The sequence below is a fragment of the Acinonyx jubatus genome, chromosome D3, assembly GCF_027475565.1.
Source record: "Acinonyx jubatus isolate Ajub_Pintada_27869175 chromosome D3, VMU_Ajub_asm_v1.0, whole genome shotgun sequence".
NCBI classification, from domain to species: Eukaryota; Metazoa; Chordata; class Mammalia; order Carnivora; family Felidae; genus Acinonyx; species Acinonyx jubatus.
The window spans coordinates 42472556-42497440 of NC_069392.1; the positions used below are offsets into that span (position 1 = coordinate 42472556).

The 24885-nt window shown below is 34.3% G+C and overlaps 1 protein-coding gene across 3 annotated transcripts in view; it reads right to left on the bottom strand.

The window, feature by feature from the left end:
• Positions 1 to 6299: 6299 nt before the first annotated feature.
• Positions 6300 to 24885, bottom strand: part of ROCK1 (Rho associated coiled-coil containing protein kinase 1) — a 157519-nt gene continuing 138933 nt past the window's right edge. For 2 of the 3 annotated variants that reach the window (XM_027068615.2, XM_015066575.3), the window contains exons 26-33: positions 23993 to 24181; positions 22981 to 23140; positions 16138 to 16208; positions 15847 to 15935; positions 10563 to 10641; positions 10147 to 10408; positions 9023 to 9230; positions 6300 to 7830 (exon numbers count right to left, since the gene is read on the bottom strand). In XM_027068615.2, the coding sequence (XP_026924416.1) occupies positions 7824 to 7830; positions 9023 to 9230; positions 10147 to 10408; positions 10563 to 10641; positions 15847 to 15935; positions 16138 to 16208; positions 22981 to 23140; positions 23993 to 24181 (1065 nt within the window). In that variant the 3' untranslated portion in view covers positions 6300 to 7823. The remainder of the gene's footprint in view (positions 7831 to 9022; positions 9231 to 10146; positions 10409 to 10562; positions 10642 to 15846; positions 15936 to 16137; positions 16209 to 22980; positions 23141 to 23992; positions 24182 to 24885) is intronic. The other variant, XM_027068614.2, reaches the window with a different exon arrangement.

Below are 24885 nucleotides of genomic sequence, written 5' to 3' on the forward strand. Positions count from 1 at the left end.
TTTTTTATTTTTATTTTTTATTTTAGAAAGAGAGAGAGCACATAAGCAGGGGAGAAAGGCAGAGGGAGAGAGGGAGAGGGAGGGAGGGAGGGGGAGAGAGAGAGAGAGAGAGGGAGGGAGAGAGAGAGAGAGAGAGAGAGAGAAAGAGAAAGGGAGAATCTTAAGCAGGCTCCACAATGAGCATGGGTTTGATTCCATGACCCTGAGATCATGACCTGAGGTGAAATCAAGAGTCAGATGGTCAACCGAGCCACCCAGCCACCCCACAAGAATGTGTTACTTAATTTCCATGTATTTATGAATTTTTTCATCTTCTTACATTTTAATTTCTAGTTCCATTCCATTGTGTTTAGAAAAGATGTTTGGGATGATTTTAATCTTGCTAAATTGTTAAGTCTTGTTAGACTTGTTTTCTCTTTTAGAATATGAACTATCCTGGAGAATGTTCTATGTGTGCTTGAGAAGAATGTGTATTCTGCTGCTGTTAGATGAAGTGTTCTGTATACATCTATTAGGCCCATTGGATCCATAATGTTATATAATCACATGAACTGTGAGATCATGACCTGAGCTGAAATCAAGAGTTGGCCACTTAACCAACTGAGCCATCCAGGAGCCCCTATCTATTATTTTTTGTCTGGATGTTTTACCCATAAATCAAAGTGGGGGTACTGAAGTCTCCTACTATCACTGTATTGCTATTTCTCCCTTCACATTTGTTAATGTTTGCTTTATATATTCAAGTGCTTTGATGTTGGGTGCATATATACTCATAATTGTTATATCTTTCTATTGATCTTTTTATCATTATATAATGATAATGACCATCTTTGTCTCTTATAGCTTTGACTTACAGTCTATTTGTCTGATATAAATATAGAAACCTCTGCTCTTATTTGGTTATTATTTTCATGGGATATAATTTTTCATCCCTTCATTTTTAACCTATGTGTGTCTTATATGTGAATCTAAAGTGAGCCTCTTTTATTATTATTATTTTAATGTTTATTTATTTTTGAGAGAGAGCACGAGCAGGGAAGGGACAGAGATAGAAGGAGACACAGAATCTGAAGCAGGCTCCAGGCTCTGAGCTGTCAGCACAGAGCCTGACATGGGGCTTGAACTCATCAACTGTGAGATCATGACCTGAGCCAAAGCTGGAAGCTCAACTGACTGAGCTACCCAGAACGCCCCCCCCCCCCACCATTGTATTCAATTTAATGGCTAAATCATTCTATACACTAATTTGTGTAAACCTACAGATATAAATATGGATATAGAGATATAGATAGAAATATACAGATACAGGGTTAAACAACATATAAATATTACCGCATTCAAGAACTTTAAATCACACATTTCTAAACATTTTCACTTTTTCTCCTTATAACTTCAATGTCTCAAAGTACTTTATGGGAAAGAAGATGGCTCGGGAAATAGTGTCATGTTCTCATATGACAATTCATAATGTTTTTAATGAAGTAAAATTAACATACAAAGTTAGTTTCAGGTGTAAGTAGTGACTCAGCAATTCTATACATTACTTAGTGCTCATAAGTGTAGTCAACATCTGTCGTCATTCAACATTAATACATTATCATTGACTATATTCCCTATACTGTATATTTCATCTCTGTGATTTATTTATAACTGGAAGTTTGTACCTCTTAATCTTCTTTTATTTATTTCACCCATCCCCTCACCCACCTAACCCTATGGCAACTACCAGTTCTCTATTTAAGAGTTTTGTTTTTTGTTTTCGTTTTGTTGTTTTTAGATTCCACATATAAGTGAAACAATATGGTATTTGTCTTTAACTTATTTCACTTAGCATAATACTCTCTAGGTCATCTGTGTTGTTGCAAATGTAAAGATTTCATTCTTTTTTATGGCCAAGCAATATTCCAACACACACACACACACACACACACACACAAACCACACACACACACCTTTTATCCATTCATCTATGGATGGATACTTGGGTTTCTTCTGTATCTTGGCTATAGTAAATAATGCTGTTTTTATCTTTTTGAGATATCTTTAAATCTCTAGATAGCTTTGGGTAGCTTCTCCTTTTGCCTCCCCCTCCTTTTTCCTCCTCCTCCTTCTTTTTAACTATTGGTTAGTAAATACCCAGTAGTGAAATTATTGGATCATATAGTAATTTTATTTTTAATTATTTTGAGCAACTTCCATACTGTTTTTCACAGTAGCTGCCACCAACAACGTACAAAAGTTCTTTTTTCCTCTACATTCTGACCAACACTTGTTGTCTTTTTGATTCTAGCCATTCTGACAGGGGTAAGATGATGTCTCATTGTAGTTTTGATTTGCATTTCCTTGATGATTAGTGATGTTGAGCAGCTTTTCATGTGTCTGTTGGCCATCTGCATGTATGTTTTCTTTGGAGAAATGTCTGTTCAGGTCCTCTGTCCATTTTTTAATCAGACTGTTTTTTGGTTGTGTTGTAGAAGTTCTTTATATTTTTTGGATATTAACCCCTTATTGGATAGATGATTTGCAAATGTCTTCTTCCATTCAGTGGGATGCCTTTCATTTTGTTAACAATTTCCTTTGCTATGCAAAAGCTTTTTATTTTGGTATAGTCTCAACACTTAATTTTTGCTTTTGTTTCCTTTGCCTGAGGAGACTTATCCACACACTGCTATGTTAGATGTAAAAAAAAAAAAAAAAAAGATTACTGCCTACATTTTCTTCTAAGATTTTTATGGTTTCAGGTCTCACATTTAAGTCTTTAATCCATTTTGAGTTTTTAATTTTGTGTGTATAGTGTAAGAAAGTGTCCAGTTTTCCTATCTGTTGAAAAGACTTTTCTCCATTATATTCTTGCCTCCACTGTCATAGACTAATTGAGCATATAAGCATGGTTTCATTTCAGGGCTCTATTCTGTTCTACTGATCTATGTATTGATTTTTGTGCCAAGACCATACTGTTTTGATTACCACAACTTTGTAGTATGTATTGGAACTGTGATACCTCCCATTTTGTTCTTTCCCAAGATTGTTTTGGCTATTTGGGGGTTGGGGTGGAGTCTTTGTGGTTCCATACAAATTTTAGTATTATTTGTTCTAGTTCTCTGAAAACTTCTGTTGGTATTTTGATAGGAATTGCTTTAAATCTCTAGATAGCTTTGGGTAGTATGAACATTTTAACAATATTAATCCTTCCAATCCATGAGGTTGGTATATCCTTCCATTTGTTTCTTCAATTTCTTTCATCAGTTCTTTATAGCTTGGGTATAGATCTTTCCTCTCCTTGGTTAAGTTTATTCCAACAATTAATTAACATTTGATGAAAAAGACGAGATATTTAATTTCTGTGTACTTCAGGGATTTCTTCATGTTAAGTAGAATTGTTAGTCTTTCCATAATTCACAAAAGTCCAAGTTACATATATTCTTAAGATAACCTACTAAGGAATTGGTGGGGTAGGGGTGAGGTTTAAGAAGGGCAGACAAGTATTTACTATATGCACTTTTGCATTTCTTTAATTTATTACAATCAGCAGAGATTGCTCATTGCAAAGATTGCTAAAAAAAATTAATGCTACAAGATATTTGAGATAAAATATACCTAGAGCACTGAGTGCAGCTTTATACAGACATATACAACTAGAAGTTGATTTGTGCAGTAAACATAAAACAATTGTGGTTAAGATTTCTAGTTGTGGATTAAAAAGAAAACTCATTAAATAGATCCTCAGAATATGACCATTTATTTTAATAATCTTATGTGAAAATACTCAACAATCATTATACTTATATAGGTTCTTCCCTTAATTTCTGTGAATGGTTTACAATTTTCTTGGATGTCTTTATACATCTTTCAAGTGGTTTTTATTTTCTTGTAAATATTAAAAACATTTCAGTAATTGTTGCTAGTATACAGAAAAAAACCTTATTTTTGTACATTTATCTGGTTTCCAGTGGCCTTTGAACATTCACTGAATATGAATGCTGTATTTTTAGACTTCTACATATGAAATTAGGACATCTGCAAATATCTCAGTTTTATTTCTGTACAGTGACTTACCAGGTTCATAGACTAGAAGATAAAATTTTAAAGAGGTTAATTTTCCCCAAATTGATCTATAGGTTGAATGCAGTTCCAATTAAAATCCTGGCAGAGTCTGTGTGTGTGTGTGTGTGTGTGTGTGTGTGTGTGTGTGTGTGGAAATTAACATGTTTTAAAACTTATATGGGAATGTAAAGGGGCCAAGAAGAGCCACATCAATCTGGAAGAACTACAAAGCTGGAAGACTTACACTCTATCTTTTTTACAGAACTACAGTAATTAAAACTGTGATATTTACAAGGATAGAGAAATAGATTGGTCACCTGGTTTATGACACAGGGAAGGACAGTCATCAATAAATACTGTAAGACCAATTCGATATCCATATAGAGGAAAAAGCAAAAAACAAAAACCTTTGATCTTCACACATACACAAAATTCATTTCCAGTTGGATGGCAGAATTACATGTTCATTAAATGATACCACAGAGTTATAAAGCAAGTGTAGTAGGTAGTATATAATGCCATTCGCAATCACCTAATTTTTAAAAAAACATGGTCTTTATTCAAATGGCTGCTAGTAGTTGCGCTTTATTTCTTAACAGGAAGAATTGTAGAAGTGTTACAAATTGAAAATTAGAAACTGGAAGCTCAAATTAGCAACCCAGTAAGAACCAACTCATTGATTTATGATTACTAAATTTGGATTATTATAGAATTTCTAGTGATATGAAAAGAAAATGAGAACATATTTTATTTAATTTTCTAATGTTTATTTGTGAGAGAGACAGAGTACGCGCAGGGTAGAGGCAAAGAGAGAGAGGGAGATACAGAATCTGAAGCCGGCTCCAGGCTTTCAGCTGTCAGCACAGAGCCCAACGTGGGGCTCGAACTCATGAACTGTGTGAGATCATGACCTGAACCGAAGTTGGACACTTAACCAACTGAGCCACCCAGGTGCCCCTGAGAACATATTTTATCAAGCAGGGTTCGATTATCATGTTTAGATTCTTTTTTTTTTTTTTTATTTTAAATGAAGTGTACACAAGTCATTTTAAGCTGAAACTTCAAGGAATGGCAAGTGACCCATAGTTTCCAGCCTGTGAATAAGGACAGTGACTGTTTTCTTTCTAGCCCAACATCCCTGGTCTCAGTTCAGGCTTGCAGGAGTGGTGAGTGGGCAGGCTTGATGCTGAACCTCTTAGTGTATCTCCCTGTAATAAAGTGGCTAGAAAACTGAAAGTACATTTCCCTGATTTCCTTGCAGTTAGAATTCTGGATGTGGTTAGTTGGAAAAGCAGATGTATCCATAGAAGGCAGAAGTGAGATGATGAAAGTGATTTTCTGAGGCAGTGTCGACAGAGATTCCAGTGTCTGGACACAAGGTTCATTAAGTGGCAACAGGAATTGTAAAACATCTAACTTGGTGTGAACTGTAGCAGACATAACAAAATACTGTGAAGAATTAGCAGTAGTGTGCCTTCCTGATCATGGCACTCTCCTGGTTCTTGCCATGTTGGTATACTTTGGGATTGAGTGGTTTTTTTGAACTCAGAAGAGAAGGAGCTCTCTTGGCTGACCTGATTCCACATTGTGGCATGCCTCTGTCAGTTCTCAAGAGTTCCATGCTCACGTCTCCTTAAACTAATTAGAATTAACTGTTCTTTGCACTTTATAGGACCTTACAGAGCCAAACAACTGTATACTAACAATACATAGCTTCACATTCCTGTCAGTTCTCCTATGCTCCCCCCAAAAATACAGAGTGGCCCAGGGGGTGCTGAGCACGCAGTGGGTTTGCATTACAGCTGAGGAATCTGAAGTTTAGGGTATTTGAATCTTTTTTAAGGAGTACAAGAAAATATTCCAACTTTTGCTCGGGAGGGAGACATTACCTTTTATTATACTGGGCTGTAAACAACCTGCTTTTCTCTTGACAGAGACATGATATTGTCCAAGGCTGTTCACTATACAAATATCTTTGGTAAAGATAGTCCAGAACTAAGGCTGTCAGAGCCACTGGTCACAAGATGTAGAGAAATGCAAGGGACTTATAGAAAATTGCTTCCCAACAGACATTAGCCGACTTTTCATTTCAACTGTAACAACTTGTTTTAAAGCCCAAACGATATTTTCTTTTAAAAACTCACTTTAATCTAGGCATGGAATTTAACAAACATTGGTATACAGTCAGGGACTAATTTATAACATGGTTTCTATTCATTTCAGCCATGAGAAAACACCAGTCATTATTAAAGGTATCCATCCATAAATTACTTTTATTTCTCATTAAATGAGCACAGAGTCATTAGCATATTAATAACAGATATGTTTATTATTACATATCCATCAGTGCGGCTTTCAATACCACTTGAAACATGCATATCATCCTAGAGACGAATCAGTTTTCCAGTGCTTCTTATTTGATACACATTACTGCAAAGCCATTATAAATTATTGAGGAGGTATTTGGTTAAAAAAATAAACAATAAATCATACTGCCCATATGAATCAACTCTTGTATAGGACAAGAGTTTAACAGTATTTATCTGGTAATTCCTATGTTAACTGGAAAACATCACAGATGTATTGTCATAATTTTATATTGATATAACCTACATAGTTTGCAGAATTTTATAAAGTCATTCATTATTGTAGCAGGTAGTTTAATGCAAAGATTGTACTCAATTTATGAAAGTCCAACAAACCTCTAAATATTTTAAATTAAACCAATTATCAATGAAAAACCCACTGACATATAATTTTTTGAAAATATGTTCTTTTGAAATTTCTATATTTAGTCATGGCAGTAAAATAATTCTTTCAAATTAAGGCACTAAAAGGGCAATGCAACTCCCATTGAAAGTGTTCTAAGAATAATTTACATTTCAAACAGTGCATACATTTCTTATATGTTTGTTAACTTAATGTCTTTATCACTTAAAACCACAAAGAAATACATTATACAATTACAGAAATGATGTACCCCACAAAATGCTTTTAAAACTTGGTTCTTTTGTACAGTTAGTTCCTAATGTCTCTAGTAGTAAAATAACTCAATATGGCTTGGCAAAAATGCATAGATTAAATGTAAAAAAAAAATTTTTTTCGCCTTCTCCCATTCCTCAATCTATAAACGTGCTGAAACACATACAGTATTTTGTAAAGCATAATGTAAAATATTTACTCTCCGTAAGTCCACCATGGGCAATCAAAAGTGAGGCTTTTAAATTCTACAGTGAGGGTACTGAAGTCAAGTGATGTCACTGCTTTCTTAAAATAGTTTTGTATAGTCTTGCAAGAGCACAAAGACTGAAGTCATTTAAAAGAATTTCAGTTGTCTCATTTTGAGATATTTTCTTTACTCCTTCCATGAGCTGATCTTCATAGTGATTGGCCATTCCACTTGAAAGTGAAAGTCCCTTCCTCTCACTCATATGAGGAAAACTGTGTTCTATCATGATTGACAGGCGTTTTCTTAGAAATTCAAAAAGGCAGCACCTTTTTAAAAAAATATATCTACCTAAGCTTTCCCCCAATTGTACTTGCATTACACAGTAATAATTAATCTAATCTACCTGTAGGCAAACCCGCAATTAAAACAAAAAACAAAAAAAACCCTCAGTGTGCTTTTGTGCCAAAGCAAGGACAGAATAACAGCAATCTTAACCCTGAAGCCTGTGATATTTGTGTCAAAGGAACAGCCTGTCTGCTCTGCATGGTTAAAGAAGCCTGGTTTATCAGGTAGCATTCCACATGATTCCACAAGGCGTTAGGTCACGTGGTTAACTGCTGGGGTGGGAGGTGGGGGACAAAAAAAGAAAAAATTGTAATTTAAGAAATATATTCAGTTTAAAAATTCAAGAAACAAATTTAGAGAGAAAGGTAAATATTATTTTTATATGTGATTAATACACACAATTTGGAAAACAGGAAAAGGAAAAATACACTTTGTATTGTCTTCTTTTTGCTTCAACTCTATTTCAAACACATGGTGTTCTTTTGTTTTTTACAAAACTATAACTCAATTTTAAATAGTTTTAGATCTAGCTTTGTCCTATACAGTCATACAGGATTTTACAGAAATAAGTCAGGAGTCAGGTGATAATACACTAGAGTAGTATGGTGGGTGAAGAATATAGAAGGTGTAATGCTTAACTATTTAGGCATTTTCAAAGAATTAGACTTGGTTATTAATAATAGGGAGTGAAGAAATGGTTGAATTAAAAATGGTTTTAAGTCTGCTTGGATGACTTGAGTGACATTAGCAGAGATGCAAATCAGTGTTAGGTCTCAGCTTCTAGATTAAAATGTTCCTCTTAATACAGGGGTTACACTCTAGGAAAGTTAGTATTTGGTATAGGAGAAAAAACATAGGCTTCAGAATTGGACAAAAATAAAAATAGGTTTCAACCCTGACTATGCCACTAACTCACTGTGTGATCTTGCCCAAGTGGCTTGATTCCTCTGAGCCTCATTTATGTATAAAAATGTATAAAATGAGAACTTAATAAGACATTATTACCTCTTTTCAGGAAACGGTTTAATTATGCCCTGCAGTTGTTTATTATATCATATAAATATTTTGAAAAAATTCTATCAAAATCAGTTAAAAAAAAAGAGGAGAGGGATATTTAACTGGGAAGTTTATTTGCAACACCATTTTCACTGATAATACCAAATAATTGTGATTGAAAAACAACCACAATTTGTTTAAAACTTTAAGGGCTAAGTATGTGCCATGTACACCAACCAAGATAGTGAAATCTGATATGGACTTGGAAGAAAATATGAAATTTATAAATTTCATATTAATTTCAAACAGGAATCAAACTAATTTGTAAAGTCATTTCATGTCATATATAAATACTTAACTACAAATGATGCCCTCTATGGGGAAAAGAACAATTAGATTTTAGATTTTAATAGATATTAACCAATCACTTTCACATTTTGTCAAAAAGGTTAACACTGCAATCCTTACCTAGTTTTTGCAGATGTATTTTTGACGACTTTTCGGAAAGACTGATTTGCAGTGGATCTTGTAGAAAGTGTTCGAGGGGATGCACGAACAAAACCAGATGGTGGATTCTTAGGGATCTTCTTCACCAAATGTGTTACCCATTTTTTTTGTTCATCCTGAGAACATGCTAACAGCAGCATATCTCTTGCTGATGTTACATCATAACTGACTGTTTAAAAAAAAAAAAGACACAAAGTCTTACAGGGGCATCTGGGTGGCTCAGTCACCTAAACATCAGACTCTTTATTTCAGTTCAGGTCTTGATCTCATGGTTCGTGAGACTGAACTGTGCACTGGGCTCCATGCTAACAGTGCAGAGTCTGCTTGGGATTCTCTCTCTCTCCCTCTCTCTCTGCCCCTCCCTGGCTTGTGTGCACATGTGCTCTATGTCTCAGAAGAAAGAAATAAACATTTTAAAAAATAGAAAAAATAAAGTCATACAGTAAGTACCTAAAATGGTCCCATAGAATGTATAATTTTGTAAGTTCTTAAAATTTTAAAAGATTTACTATGCTTAAGTTTGGACAATATCTCTCCTTAATTAAGGCTGAAAATTTAAAAAGGAGACATTAATCACAAACTACTAAGAAAGATAAAGCAAAAAAAAAAAAATTAAAAAAAGCAGAAGTGAAACTAATGTATTTGTAGAACTTAAGTTTCTTATCTTAAAATAGCTATCGTCTATATTCTTTTCCTCAAGCTACCCTTGCTAAACTAGAAGACATTTGTTTATGACCCTGCATGTTGGTCCAGGCAGTGAAAACCGAACAAAAAGAAAACAAGCAGGAGGCAAAAATTCAAGGAGAAATAATATAGTGGAACTCACCTATAGCTCTTCTCTCCAATTTAGAGTAAGTTCTTAAAGGTAAGTTTTTTATAAGGCGGTAATTCTCTTTAAAAACATTATGTTCAAAGCTAGATTTGTAGCTGTGAAATGACAGCTACATGTTGCTCCTCTAGTGTCAAAATACCACTTCTTATAATCTCTTTTCAACTTGGTATAGAAAATGCTATGCTTGAAGAAATTATTTTAATGGGACTTAATTTTCTAATTTGTTATAAACTGTAAAATTTTTATGCCTTACCTTTACATGGAGAAATTAAGTCCTCTTTCTTATCTAAGTGATCTCTGTGGCATTTAACATGGCATCTTCGACATTCTAGGGCAGGAGGTGGCTTAAAAACATGCCAGAGAGGTTTGGCACAGGCCTCACAGTTGGCGGGAAAGTGGTAGAGGGTCGGAATGAACTCATGGCCTTTGTGGTTTTGAAAATTAGTCTTTTCAGCTTGCTGTACTGGTTCCATCTCTACATCTTTTCTACATTCACCTTCATTTGCATATAGTATCTACATTCAGGAATGGTAAAAGGAAGATTTTAAAGTCTTAATTTGTACACATAAGTTTCAAATTATAAAAAACATTGGTGTTTTTGCATACTTCACAAAGTGCATTTAGTCATTAAATAAAAGATTTTCTAAAATTAGAATTTAAGGTTTTCACCTGGAATATTTTAGGAATTTCTTCAGTTTCAGCTCTGTAAACATCTCCTTGGGTTACAGGTCGAACATGAAACAATTTACTAAGATGAAAATAAACAGGGCATAAACTATTAAACTCATTTACAGTAAAAGACAAATGAACATTTCATTGAAGAGGACAAACAGGTGGCAAATAAGCACATGAAATGATGTTCAACATCATTAGTCATTAGAGAAATGCAAATTAAAATCACCGTAGGCATCACTGTACACCTATCAGACTTTAAAAAGTAAAAACAGTAATAATACCAAATGCTAACGAAGATGCAGAGAAACTAGATCACTCATATAATTGTGGTAGAAATGTAAAAACTGCAGAGCCACTTTGAAAAACAGCATGGCTGTTTCTTACAAAATGAAACAAACATATGCTTAACATATGACCCAGCAACTGAATTCCTGGGCCTTTATTCCATAGAAATGAACATTTATATTTATAAAAAAACTTGTATATGAATGTTCATATATAGCCCAAAGCTGAAAACAGCCCAAATGAATGGTTAAACACTGGTACATTCATACCATGGAATACTACTCAACAATAAAGAGAAACAAATGGTAACTTGAATGAATCTGAAGAGAATTATGCTGAATGAAAAGAGACAATCTCAAAGGTTATAAACTATTTGATTCCACCTATATGACCATGCTTAAAAACACAAAATTATGGAGATGGAGAACAGGATTACAGATGGGGGCAGAAATGGCACTTGTTATGGCTATAAAAGGGTAGCATGATGGTTCCCTGTGATGGAACTGCTCTGTATTTGGTGGTGATCATATGAATCCATTTATGTGATAAAGGCATAATAGACTGGAAAGAGATAAAACTATCATTATTTGGAGATGATGTGATTGTATTTGTAGAAAACCCCTGTGGAAAACCCAATAAAACTAGTAAATAAACAAGATTAGAGGATTCAAGATGAATATATAAAAATAAATAGTACTGGAATAACCAGATATCCACATGGAAAATATACACGCACATACAAAAGTAACTTTAACTGCAACCTCTTACCAAACACAAAAATAAATTCTGAGAGTAATCATAACTTAAGGGGTGGCTGGGTGGCTCAGTCAGTTAAGTGTCTGACTTTGGCTCAGGTCATGATCTTGTAGTTTGTGAGTTCAAGCCCGTGATGTGCTCTCTGCTGACAGCTCGGAGCCTGGAGCCCGCTTCAGATTTTATGTCTCCCTCTCTCTCTGCACCCTCCCCCTGCCCCCAGCCCCATTCACGTTCTGCGTTCTCTCTAAAAAATATAAACATTAAAAAAATTTTTTTAAATCAGAACTTAAATGTAAAGCCTAGAAATAGAAAGCTCCTAAAAGAAAACACAGAATACTTTCACAATATTTGGAGAAGCAAAATTTCTTGGACAGACTACAAAAAGCTATCTTTTAAAAAATTAATAAATTTGTTTCCATTAAAAGACACCATAAAGAAAATGAATAGGCAAGCCACAGATTAGGAAATATTTGCACTGCATGTTTCTGATATAGAACCCATATCCAGAATATATATACAGAACTTTTACAGGGACACCTGGGTGGCTCAGTCAGTTAAGCTTCCAACTTCAGCTTAGGTCATGATCTCGCAGTTCACAAGTTTGAGCCCCATGTCAGGTTCTGGGCTGACAGCTCAGAGCCTGGAGCCTGCTTCAGATTTGTGTCTCCTTCTCTCTCTGCCCCTCCCCTGCTTGTACTCTGTCTTTCTCTCAAAAGTAAATTTAAAAAACATTAAAAAAAAAAAAAAAAGATTTACAAATCTATCTTAAAAAAGGTAAGTAATCCAATTAAAAATGGGCAAAAGACATGGAGATATTTAAGATATACAAATGGCCAATAAACATCTGAAAAAAATTTTGGTATCATTAGTCATGGGGAAAATACAAGTTAAGACAATAATGAGACAGCATTTCATCTTCATTAGAATAGCTAAAATGTTAACTACACTGGTATTAAAATTAAAAACTTAAAAATAATAAAAATAAAATAAAAGAACAGCATAAATCAAAGACTGACAGCACCATATGTGGTGAAAACATGGAACAACTGTAACTCATATACTGCTGGTGAGCATAACACAGTGTAACTATTTCTGGGGACTATTTGGTAGATTTTTAAAAGATTAAACACAGATTTACTCAATACCCAGGATTCCACTAAGTAATTACACATGAAAAATGAAAACATAAATCCACCAAAAGAATGTTCATAACAGTCTTATTTATAACAACCCCAAATTGAAAGCAAGCCAAATGTTCCTCAAAAGAAGAATGGATAAACAAATTGAGATATATTAATTTGATGGAATATTATTCAGTAATAAAAGGAATTGCTGAATATATTCAGCAATTGATACACATAGCAAAACACTATGCTGGGTGAAAGATGCCAGGCACAAAAGAATACATATCATATGATTCCATTTATATGAAGTTCTAGAATAGGCAAAACTCAGTAACAGAATTCAGATGTTCTTTTTTTTCCCCCTGAGAAAATGGTATAAGTGGGCTTTCTAGGATGATGGAAATACTTTTTTTTTTTTTTTTTTAACGTTTATTTATTTTTGAGACAGAGAGAGACAGAGCATGAACAGGGGAGGGTCAGAGAGAGGGAGACACAGAATCTGAAACAGGCTCCAGGCTCTGAGCTGTCAGCACAGACCCCGATGCGGGGCTTGAACTCACTGACCGCGAGATCATGACCTGAGCTGAAGTCGTCCGCTTAACCCACTGAGCCACCCAGGTGCCCTGATGGAAATATTCTTTATCTTGTTATGGGTAATGATTACATGGGTGTTTGTAACTGTCAAAAGAACAGAACACTTATGATTTAGGCATTTTATAAAAATTATACTTCAATAAAAAGGTAAGACAACAAACTTTCATCAATCTGAAAGCATTTAACTTAGTTGAAAGATGATGTCTCTAATATTAGTATTTATGTATTATTCCATTTAGGTTGAACACTTAAATTTTTACAACCAATGCTTCTTCAAAGAATTAGGAAATCAAAACAGTATGGTACTGGTACAAAAACAAACACATAGATCAATAGAACAGCATAGAGAGCCCAGAAATAAACTCATGTTTTTATGATTAATTAATCTGCAACAAAGAAAGCAAAAATACAAAACAGGAAAATGTCTCTTCAACAAATGGTGCTGGGAAAATTACTAGATAGATACATGCAAAAAAATAAAACTGGACTACTTTCTTACACCATACACAAAAATAAACTCAAAATGGATTAAAGACCTAAACGTGAGATCTGAAGCCATTAAACTTCTAGAAGAAAACATAAGTGGTAATCTCTTTGATAAGGTCAAAGAATTTTTCTAGATATGTCTCCTTTGGCAAGGGAAACTAAATCAAAATTAAACTATTAGGACTACACCAAAATAAAAAGCTTTTTGCACAGGAAAAAAACCATCAACAGAACAAGCCATCAACCTACTGAGTGGGAGAAGATATTTGCAAATGATGTATGTGATAAGGGGTTAATATAAAAAATATATAAAGAACTTATATAATTCAACACCAAAAAACTCCCAAAGAATCCAATTTAAGAATGGGCAGAGGACACGAATAGACATTTTTCCAAAGAAGACACACAGATGGCCAACAGACACATGAAAAGATGCTCAACATCAGTAACCATCAGGGAAATGCAAATTCAAACAACAATGAGATAACACCTCATACCTGTCAGAATAGCTAGAATTAAAAATATAAGAAACAACAAGTGTTGGCAAGGATAGGAGAAAAAGGAACCCTTGTGCACTGTTGGGAATGCATGCTGGTGCAGCCACTAAGGAAAACAGTACAAAGGTTTTTCAAAAAGTTAAAAATAGAATTACCATATGATCCAGTAATTCCACTACCAGGTATTTATTCAAAGAATATGGAAACACTAATTTGAAGAGATATATACAACCCCTATGTTTATTCCAGCATTATTTATAATAGCCAAGATATGGGTGAATAGAGTATTAGCCATAAAAAAGAATGAAACCTTGCCATTTTCAACAACATAGATGGACCTTGGACCTAGAGGGTATAATGTTACATGAAATAAGTCAGTCAGGGAAAGATAAATACCCTATTTCACTCGTAAGTGAAATTTAAGAAACAAATGAACAAAGAAAAAAAAAGAGACAAAAAAACAACAGACTCTTAGAGAACAAACTGATGGTTACCAGAGGGGAGGTAGGTGGGGGGGTGGGTAAAATAGGTGAAGGGGATTAAGATTACACTTATTGTGATGAGCACTGAGTAAATATGGAATTGTTGGCTCACTATATTGTACACCTGAAACTAATATAACCCTGTATGTTAACTATAATTGAAAAAAGGAAAAAAATGGGAAATAAAATTTCAGAACGCTCTGGTAGCTGCTCAATTCTTTTTACATTCTAGATATAATTGATTTCACAAATGTTTAATTCCAAACGAATGCCAACACTTCATTTTAAGTTTATATTTTTCATGAATAGCACCCACCACATCTCACTTTGAATTTATATTTTGTTGCATGTTTTACCTTTTCTACTACTTGTATGTAAGCTCCTTAAATATGGAACTGTCTTACCTTTGTACAAACTATAGCACTCACGATGATACAGACAGCAGTGCTTAAGAAATGGTTTTAGAACGAATACAAGGAAAAATCCTAAGCTTATTAAAGGCCTCTGTGATCTACTACTAAAAGCAAAAGATGTATTTGTATATCCTTAACAATGACTGCATAATCATATACAGCACTTTTGGAGATGCTCTCTGAACCTAAAACTAATACACATTTGAAATAAAAATCTTTAGAATACATTTATCAGCTTTGCAAAATCTTCCCCCTTACATTTTGCTAAAGTTAGATTTAATATGGAGTTCTATTTTTTATTTAAAAAATTTTTTCAAGTTTATTTATTTTGAAAGATAGAGTGGGGGAGGGACAGAGAGAGGGGGAGAGAGATAATCCCAAGCAGGCTCCACACTGTCAGTGCAGAGCCCGATGTGGGAATTGAACCCACGAACTGTGAGATCATGATCTGAGCTGAAATCAAGAGTCGGATGCTCAACCAACTGAGCCACCCAGGTGCCCCGAATATGAAGTTTTAAAATTTGTTAGGAAAAGTAGGCAATATCATTTAAATAACAAAACATAAACTAAATTGTATGTCTAAAAATAATTATCATAAATTATTATCCTGATGATTTAAAATTCAACGAAAGGCAACTTACTCTATGTCCAATACCATGGATGGATTGGATTGTTCCTTATCTTGCTCATCGTTATAGAACAAAATTTTTTTGCTGCTTACTACAACATACTGAAATGAGGAAAAAAAGAGGAATATATATAAGAGCAACATTAATGTGGTTTAAAATAAGCACAATACTTGTCATTTATGTCTAAAGTATACTGTATTAATCTAAGATCAATGCTAATAACAGAGCAATTAATACAAGTTGTATGTTTTAAAAGTAAAATATGTAACAGATTATCAATTAGAAAAAACAAGGCATATATACCTGTTTCTTCCAGCCATATCGTTTGATATTTCCTCTGTTTGGTATTGAAAGCCAGCCTTCAATTCTTGACTCTAGGAGCAAAAGAATATATAGTATTCAGCCTTAAGTAGTAGTAAGAGGAAAACTATTACAAGTTGTTTGATGGCATGCAGCAACAGGCATTTGAACACAGCTAAATGAATAAGTGCTACAATTTGCTCTTCCATGCTTCAATCACACAAATCAACTGTAATGGCCATACAAATATTGCAGAAAAAAATTCCAAGCCACTTTTCCCATAAAATTAACATTTAGTACTTAATTATAAAAGTATGAAGTAAAACAATACCCTTTAGAGCCAGGCAAGACTGGAATGGATTGCAGCTTAAATGGCATATGATACAGAAGACTTTAAATATCATTTAACACTTATAAAACTATTTAGCAAAATAAAAAATGCAGCAAGTGGAACAAATCAGAGCGATGATTTACACAAGAAAGAGCAAGCAAAAGTACAGAGAGGTGTCCTATTACTCACAGAAGATAAGAATAGAAGATAAATAAATAAGGAATGCAGGCAGAATCAACTAGATACAAAGAATAAGAGACAAGCATTTTATTTGTTTTCTTAGCACAAGATTCTGATAAACTTTTTGGTAAAACACCTATAATAATTTCAATAAAATTGCTAAAATCTGGTTGAGGGGGTACTTAATTCTAGTGTTAAAGTCCAATTGTAATTCTTTTCAAACTAAAGAGGTATAAATAAAGACTTTTAAGTATGTGATACCAGAACTTAATAAATAGCCAAAAAACATAGCATTGAGTTGGTCAGCTATTACTTTAAACAGTTTGTGCATACCAGAAATTCCTTGACTAATACAATCAAGGCATTTAAAAATAAATATTATTACTGTTTAAATATAATTAATGTTTATGAGAAATATCTGAAGGAAAAAGATGATTATTAGAAATCATTATATCAGGTTAGAGATAAGAGTATTTTTTTCTATATCTGTCTTATGATTTGAAACACAAAAAAATAAAAAAGTAAGCAATTTTCAAGTACAATGCTTAAATCATGACCCTAACAGGAATATATAATGCCTTTCCCCACATATAAAAGCTGTAAAACATCTAAGTCTTAAAGTAATCGTAACAACAATAGGTAACATTTACCGAACACTTGTTTGACATGTGCTTTCCAAGTAATGTCACATTTAATCTATGTATATTATCCCATGAATGTATACTATATTCCTATGAATATAGGATAGGATAGATTCTACAATCATCCTCCATTTACAAATGAAGAACGCCAAAGCTTAGAAGGTAAACTGACTTGTCCAAGGGTATACTCTATCAGTAACTGTCAAAGCTATAGAGTTTACCCTGGCAGGCTAACTTCTGAGCTTGTGTTCCTAGAACACCATGCTATTCTGTCCTTAACTAAAAAGCTTTGCAGTTAATTGAATTGAATATTCTTCTTGTACCAACTTCTTCCATGTACCTGTCTTTTGCTTTTGTTACTCCTCTTCATCTAAATTATAGTTGTTAAGGTGGAGAAAATAATGAGAAAACTCAGCTCAAAACAATCCTCTTCTCCCAACTACTCCCAGCAACTTCTTAGTTCATCAATAATTGTTTTGTCTCCTTAAGTAGTTCCTTAGTAAGTTTTGTAAGATCAGGGACCATATCCTGACACTATTTTTATATATTTCAAGGCATCTGACACACAGAATAGGTATATATTTTGATTATTTTACAGTTCTGCTTCCCCCCCCTGAATTAGCCAGTTACAGCTACCCTTTATAAATGATGGTTTAAAAACCAAAGGGCATGGGGCGCCTGGGTGGCGCAGTCGGTTAAGTGTCCGACTTCAGCCAGGTCACCATCTCGCGGTCCGTGAGTTCGAGCCCCGCGTCAGGCTCTGGGCTGATGGCTCAGAGCCTGGAGCCTGTTTCCGATTCTGTGTCTCCCTCTCTCTCTGCCCCTCCCCCGTTCATGCTCTGTCTCTGTCCCAAAAATAAATAAACGTTGGAAAAAAAAAAAAAAAACAAAGGGCAGTTTTAGGGGCACCTGGGTGGCTCACTTGGTTAAGTGTCCAACTTCGGCTCAGGTCATGATCTCACATTTCTTGAGTTTGAGCCCGTCAGGCTCACTGCTATCAGCCTATCAGGGCAAAGCCCTCTTTGGATCTTGGGTCCCCCTCTTTCTGCCCCTCCCCTGCTTCCGCTCCCTCAAAAATAAACATTAAAAAAAAACCCCAAAGGGCAGTTTTACATTAAACAACACGCAGAAGGTTGCTAATCACTCACAAATATTCTTACAAAAGCATCAAGTTATTGTTAGGAAAATTTTCCTTCGGTGTGCTCCAAATTGCAGCTCGTTTACTCCTCCAATTTACTACCAGTAATTCCTCACAGAAAATATGTGAAAGCCACTGAAATTTTGACCTTTATACAAAATTGTGTATGCCAAAATACCCTACACTCAAGTTATTTCTCCTATGAGAATATATGCCAAAAATATTTATGCTTTATGACTCTAGGTTTGCATTATCTGCCAGTGTTTTCTTTAATGTATTTTCAATGGATTGTTGTAGGTTATGACTTTATCTGTCATTTCAGTGTTTCTTAAGAAATTTTGTACATCAAAGGCATTTTATGAATTAAATAAGCCCTTTTTTATTTGTTCCCATTTACATTAAATGAAATTTGGAACTCAAAAAAAGGTGCTGAGGATATGTGAAGGTCTTCATCAATTTATAATAATATATTTTTTTAGATTTTTTAAATGTGTATTTTTATTACTTTTTTTTAATTAAAAAAAATTTTTTTTAACGTTTATTTATTTTTGAGACAGGGAGAGACAGAGCAGGAACGGGAGAGGGTCAGAGAGAGAGGGAGACACAGAATCTGAAACAGGCTCCAGGCTCTGAGCTGTCAGCACAGAGCCCGACGCAGGGCTCAAACACACGGACCGCGAGATCATGACCTGAGCCAGAGTCGGACGCTTAACTGACTGAGCAACCCAGGTGCCCCTGTATTTATTTTCAAAACAGACAGAGTGCAAGTGGGGGAGAGGCAGAGAGAGAGGGAGACACAGAATTTGAAGCAGGTTCCAGGCTCTGAGCTATCAGCACAGAGCCGGATGCGGGGCCCAAACCCACAAGCTGTCAGATCATGACCTGAGCCGAAGTTGGGCACTTAACCAACTGAGCCAACCAGGAGCCCCAGGTTTTCACCAATTTAAAACAACAGGGTTACAGGAGAGAATTTTAATTTTTCCTTCCGGTGCATTCCCTTCACAAAAGCAGGTGAACTAAACTCAGGGACAAATTAAAAACTACATACTAGCTTCTCCTCTGTTTACTTACTCATGTCTTACATACAAGTTAACATATTGTGTGTGTGTGTGTGTGTGTATACATAAACCTCCTTTAAAACCATGACAACTTGTGACATATGTAGCAATCTGAAAGTAAAATGTTTTAAATTCCATCTTTTCCATCACAAACACAGAAATCAGCTTCTCCAGATTAAAAAATGTTGAGGACTCCTAACTCTACATTATCATCAATAATATGCTACAAAAGTACAAAGTACAAATACAACTTGGCTCCAGGTTTTATGTATTTGTAAAGCAATTTTAACTTATAAAAAATTTATGTATGTACCATGAAAATCAGCAATTGATTCCTTTACCCAAATAAGAGACATAGAGACTATATATAAATCAATATCCAATACAGCGAATTTAAATATCAAAGTTAACTGCTGAAGACTATCAAAGTTTACTTGCATAAACACATACTGCTTAAGAAACAGAGCTAAGGAACCATTGCCAAATATTTTAATTATATTCAGAAGTGATATAAAAATGAAATTAATGTTCAAGAATTCAGATGCATCATCTCCAAATCATTGATTAGATTTGGGCAAGTTGGAAGTTCTCATATACTTAAATGCTTGGAAACACACCAAGAAATCCACCATTTACAGGTTTAAATTTCAAAGACTGAGAGACATAAAGTTAGATGGAAAGAGAATGAGGCAGATAATCCACAAGAGATAATGAGTATTAGAATATTGATACCAAGTGTTTTTCCTAGTGCTTCATCTACTTTTACATTCTTTTCAGATTATTAGGTCAATAGTTCCAAAAGAAGGAAAGAGAAAGAATAAGGGAGTTATCACGCTGTCTTTTTGTCACTGAGGCAATAGGAAAATCTTAACTCAAGTGTAATCTTTATATTTACACAGTGTGCTATGCCACAACCTGCTACAGAACCAGAAGGAGGATGAAAACATAAAAGAATTAGAATAAAAGTAATTTAAGAACTTCAGAAGGTTGTACAACAGATAATTTTTTTTCTAAGCTTTTTAGAATTGGGAAACAGGAGAGATTTTATCTACTTAAGGACAAGTAGAGACTGAGCTCTAGATATACAAGATAATTAAATGAAAATCTTTATATTGAATGATGAAATCTAAAACTAAGTTATATTATCAGTTCATCCACCCAACTACCTATAAACACCCATCTCACTGAACTATAAAATATGATCCATATTTCAAAAGGCCTTTATTTTAACTTTTGAGTAAATGTATTCCATTCAAAGTTCTTCCTTTTTCAGTCTGTAGTTTAATTTTCTAAAATTAAAAAAAAAATAATGTTTATTTATTTTTGAGAGAGGGACAGAGTGCAAATAGGGGAGGGGCAGAGAGCGAGATGGAGACAGAATCTGAAGCAGGCTCCAGGCTGAGCTGTCAGCACAGAGTCCGACGTGGGGCCTTGAACTCAGGAGCCATGAGATGATGACCTAAGCCAAAGTTGGACACTTAACCAACTGAGCTACCCATGCACCCCTCTGCTGACTGATTCTTAAGTGTATTTATTAGGTCAGGATTCTGAAATCTAAATGGATCCCTAACTTAAGTCAGCGAATCAAACCATCTGATCGTCCTCTGAGTTTAGTTTTCCTGAATAAGCCAGAATGGAGGACAAAACTCATCACCTTCCTCCTCTTTAGATGTCCCTCAAACTCATCATTCAATTCAAATTTTTTCTGAATAGTATTTACCAATAGTGGATTGACTGAAATGTTTAACCTAATAAAAAGAAAACCAAGATACACATAATAAGACATCATTATAACCAAAGTTAAAGGGAAAGGGGTGGAATAAAGACAAAAAGGACAGGATATTTAACTTTATCTAAATAGAAAGAATTCCTGGACTCTAAGCTACAATTTCAGTTCAACAATTGAAAGAATGTAGCCAAACACCCCTAAAAGTCATACGGATGATTAAATCTAACTTTTGAAAGCTTTTCAAACAACAGCTGAAGCAAGAGGTTCTTGTTAAATCCAAAGTGATTCTCTGATAAAGGACATGCACCTACAAGATTCTCAAGAGGCAGAAGGTTTCAGAAAACCAAAAATGGGAAAAGTGAAGGAATTCCTTGACCACTATAATAAGAAATTTTACTCCATGCCCTTCTAAGAGATCTGATTTTGGGCTAGAAAACACACAAAAGAAGGAGGGCAGGGATTACATGGTATATAAGTAAGAGTTGAATTCACTTTTCACTTTGAGTCCCACTTTCTTGACCAAGAACAATAATACCATTTGCTAAGTAGTCTATTAAGTTTTTTATATCAAATTCTCAAAAAACAGTATCTGTTAAAATAGAATCACTATAATATAAAATGTGCTACTTCATAAATATCTAGTAACACATTACACAGGAAATACACAAATTAAAATCAATTTTCAAGTTTATGGCCATGTAAACAAAACTTCCAAAACCTTGAACTAAGAATATGCAGTAGTATGTAGGGGGTACCTGAGTGGCTCAGTTGGTTAAGTGTCTTGACTTCAACTCAGGTCATGATCTCACGGTTCACGGGTTTGAGCCCCGCATCGGGTTCTGTGCTGACAGCTTAGAGCCTGGAACCTGCTTCAGATTCTGTATCTCCCTCTTTCTCCCTGCCCCACCCCTGCTCGCACTCTGCCCCTCCCTCTCTCAAAAATAAACATTAAAAAAAAATGATAAGCAGCAATATGTCAAGTTTGTGTATGTAAACATTTATATCTTTAAAATTTGTAATGCATGTTTTAATATTTATAACCTATTTACTTCTAAACTGAACGTGTATTATGTGTATTGCTTATCTCTGTTAAAAAGACATAAATGTACTATAACTTACCCTACACTAAATCCAAGAATTTTAATTGATTCTCAACTGGGAGAAAAAAAAAAAAGACATCGGAAAAGTCTGAAATCCTAGATACTCTCACTTTTGCCTTTACTTGACTCTCTGCCCCCTAACTGCATCTCTCAATCCCTTTTATCTATTTCTCTAAATTCAAAACTTAAAGTCTGACCGGAGTTTATCTCTACTACTTTAGAAAGGTCTATATATAGGCTGCTATGGTTCTGATTATTAAGTACAGTTCTTAGTTTTTGCACAGAAATACATAAAAACAAAAAAACCCACAGTACATTAAAGAGCTGCTACTCATGAAAACACATATAATAATTTTCTTTAAATAGTGAGAGGTATAAGCAGCTTCAGCTTTCACCATGCAGTTAGGCTGTTTTGGTTCAAAACCTTTTTCAGATTTCTATTCAGGTAGAGCCTCTCAAATTTATTTTAATAGCCTAAAATTTCTTTTGACTGCTTTTATTCTATAAAATGCAAACATAATCAGACTTTGGCTAACAGAAGCATAAATTTCTTCTTAAGGATCCATGGGAAAAATAAAATGACAAAGAGGTAGAAAGCTAAATGAAAGTAACATACATTAATTTCCATGAATGAAGCAAACCTGAATGAAGTAAAAGAAATGTTCTTACCTGGAAGGTTTCCATCAGTTTCATCAGCACTAGGAAAACTAGCAACACTTGTAGAATCCGAAAGGTCCAAAAGTTTAGCACGCAATTGCTCAATATCACTCTCTTTGCTAGCCAATTGCATCTGAAGCTCATTCCTATGTGTACATTCTTCTACCAATTGCTATTTTTGAAATAAAGAAATCAAAATCAAATTTTCAAATTAAAAATTAAGAATTAATGGAACTATGAAGAATCTAAAACTAATACTAAAAAATTAGTATAAACTTCATGAATGTTTACTACCACAGATTGATACAATTGTAAAAAATGCAAGTTCTCTTCCTCATTAATACATTGCTTGGTAAACTCCTTTTCTCCTTGCTTTCAACAAATTTTGTTTGTATTTTTTAAATATAAAGCATCAAAACACAAAAACCAAACACCTGTTAAAACAGTAGGAAATGCTTTTATGGCTTCAAATGAAACAGTTTAAAAAATATGGAAAGCTTCTCAGGATGGTAAAACCATAAATGATAGAGAGTCAGTGCTTGTATCCAAGTCAATCTAGGACCAGAGACCAGTTCTCAATTTTGTGCTATTTACAGGCCAGGAAGTATAAAAAAAAATTAAGTTTGATATTTTGATTTCAGAAAAGTGAGTCCTGATTAGAGAAAACAAAAAAATATACAATACTTCAAATCCTCTAACTTAACTGTAGTTAGTATTATACCAGTCATATCTCAATTTTAATCAAAAACCAAAAAGGCAAAACTTCTTTTTGATTCTCTCAAAGGAGCATCTCTAATCAAGCAAATGCTAATGGGTAAAAATTATCATGGTTAATAAGAAATGGAGTATCTTTCTAGTTTTTCAACATCATGGTTCATATTAGAGTAATAATGATCAAACTGTGGACAGTATAAACCTGAATATGCATTTTTATGCTAAAAATATCTAGAGAAGATCAATAGATAATAGGTATAAACAGACATAACAAATTAAGAAAATAATCCTACACACACACAAACCTTACCGCTTGCATGTCATTCAGTTCCTTCTGATGTTTCACCACCATCTGGTTGAATTTCTCTCTTTCTTGGTTGAGTTCCAGTTGAAGCTTTCGATTTTCCTTTTCTTTCTTTCTCAAATCCTGTGTATTAGCTTTCTTTCTATCAATTTTAAAATCTTTCCGATTCATTATTTCTGCCAACTTGTTAACAGCCTATTCAAATATTAAAATATTATTAAATAAGGATCTATGTTGGAACCATTTGATTTAAATCTCCACTAAAAATGTATTTTCTTCCTCAAAATCAGGAAGGACTATTTTGTGTGGGAAAATCAGAAGAACCTAATAAAGGCTGGAACATAACTGGTAGCACAAGTAACTATTACTGTTTTATCTCATTGTTGAAATGTAAGAACCAGATTAAGTCTTGTAAAAATTCATTTACTGTTCAATAATTATTCAGCATTATACTGTACGTAGGCACTTTGATAGGTACTAGATATAAAGACAAAAAATAGAGTTATGCCTCAAAGGTATCATAGTCTGATGGAGGAGCCAGACAAGCACGCATTATAGTACAGAGTGGTGAGTTAAAAGAAAAGAGGCTAACAATGGTGCTATGGGAGCAGTACCTAATGAGACCTGGGGAAGTCAGGGGTGGCTTCCTGGTGTACCTGCACATGTGTCCACATATGTTTCTTAAAAAGACAAATAAGAGTTGGATAAGCAAAGAAGAAATAGTATTAAAGAGAAGAGCCAAGGAGATGGCATTATAATCAGATGAAACCACACACAGGCAAAAAGGCCCAAGATAATTTTTTTCCTTGGGACAAGTAGGTAAGTAAGGAGACGGTATCTACCAGGCCATACTGAGGCCCTTTTGAATGTAAGAGAGAACAGTTGAGGTTAATCCCTTT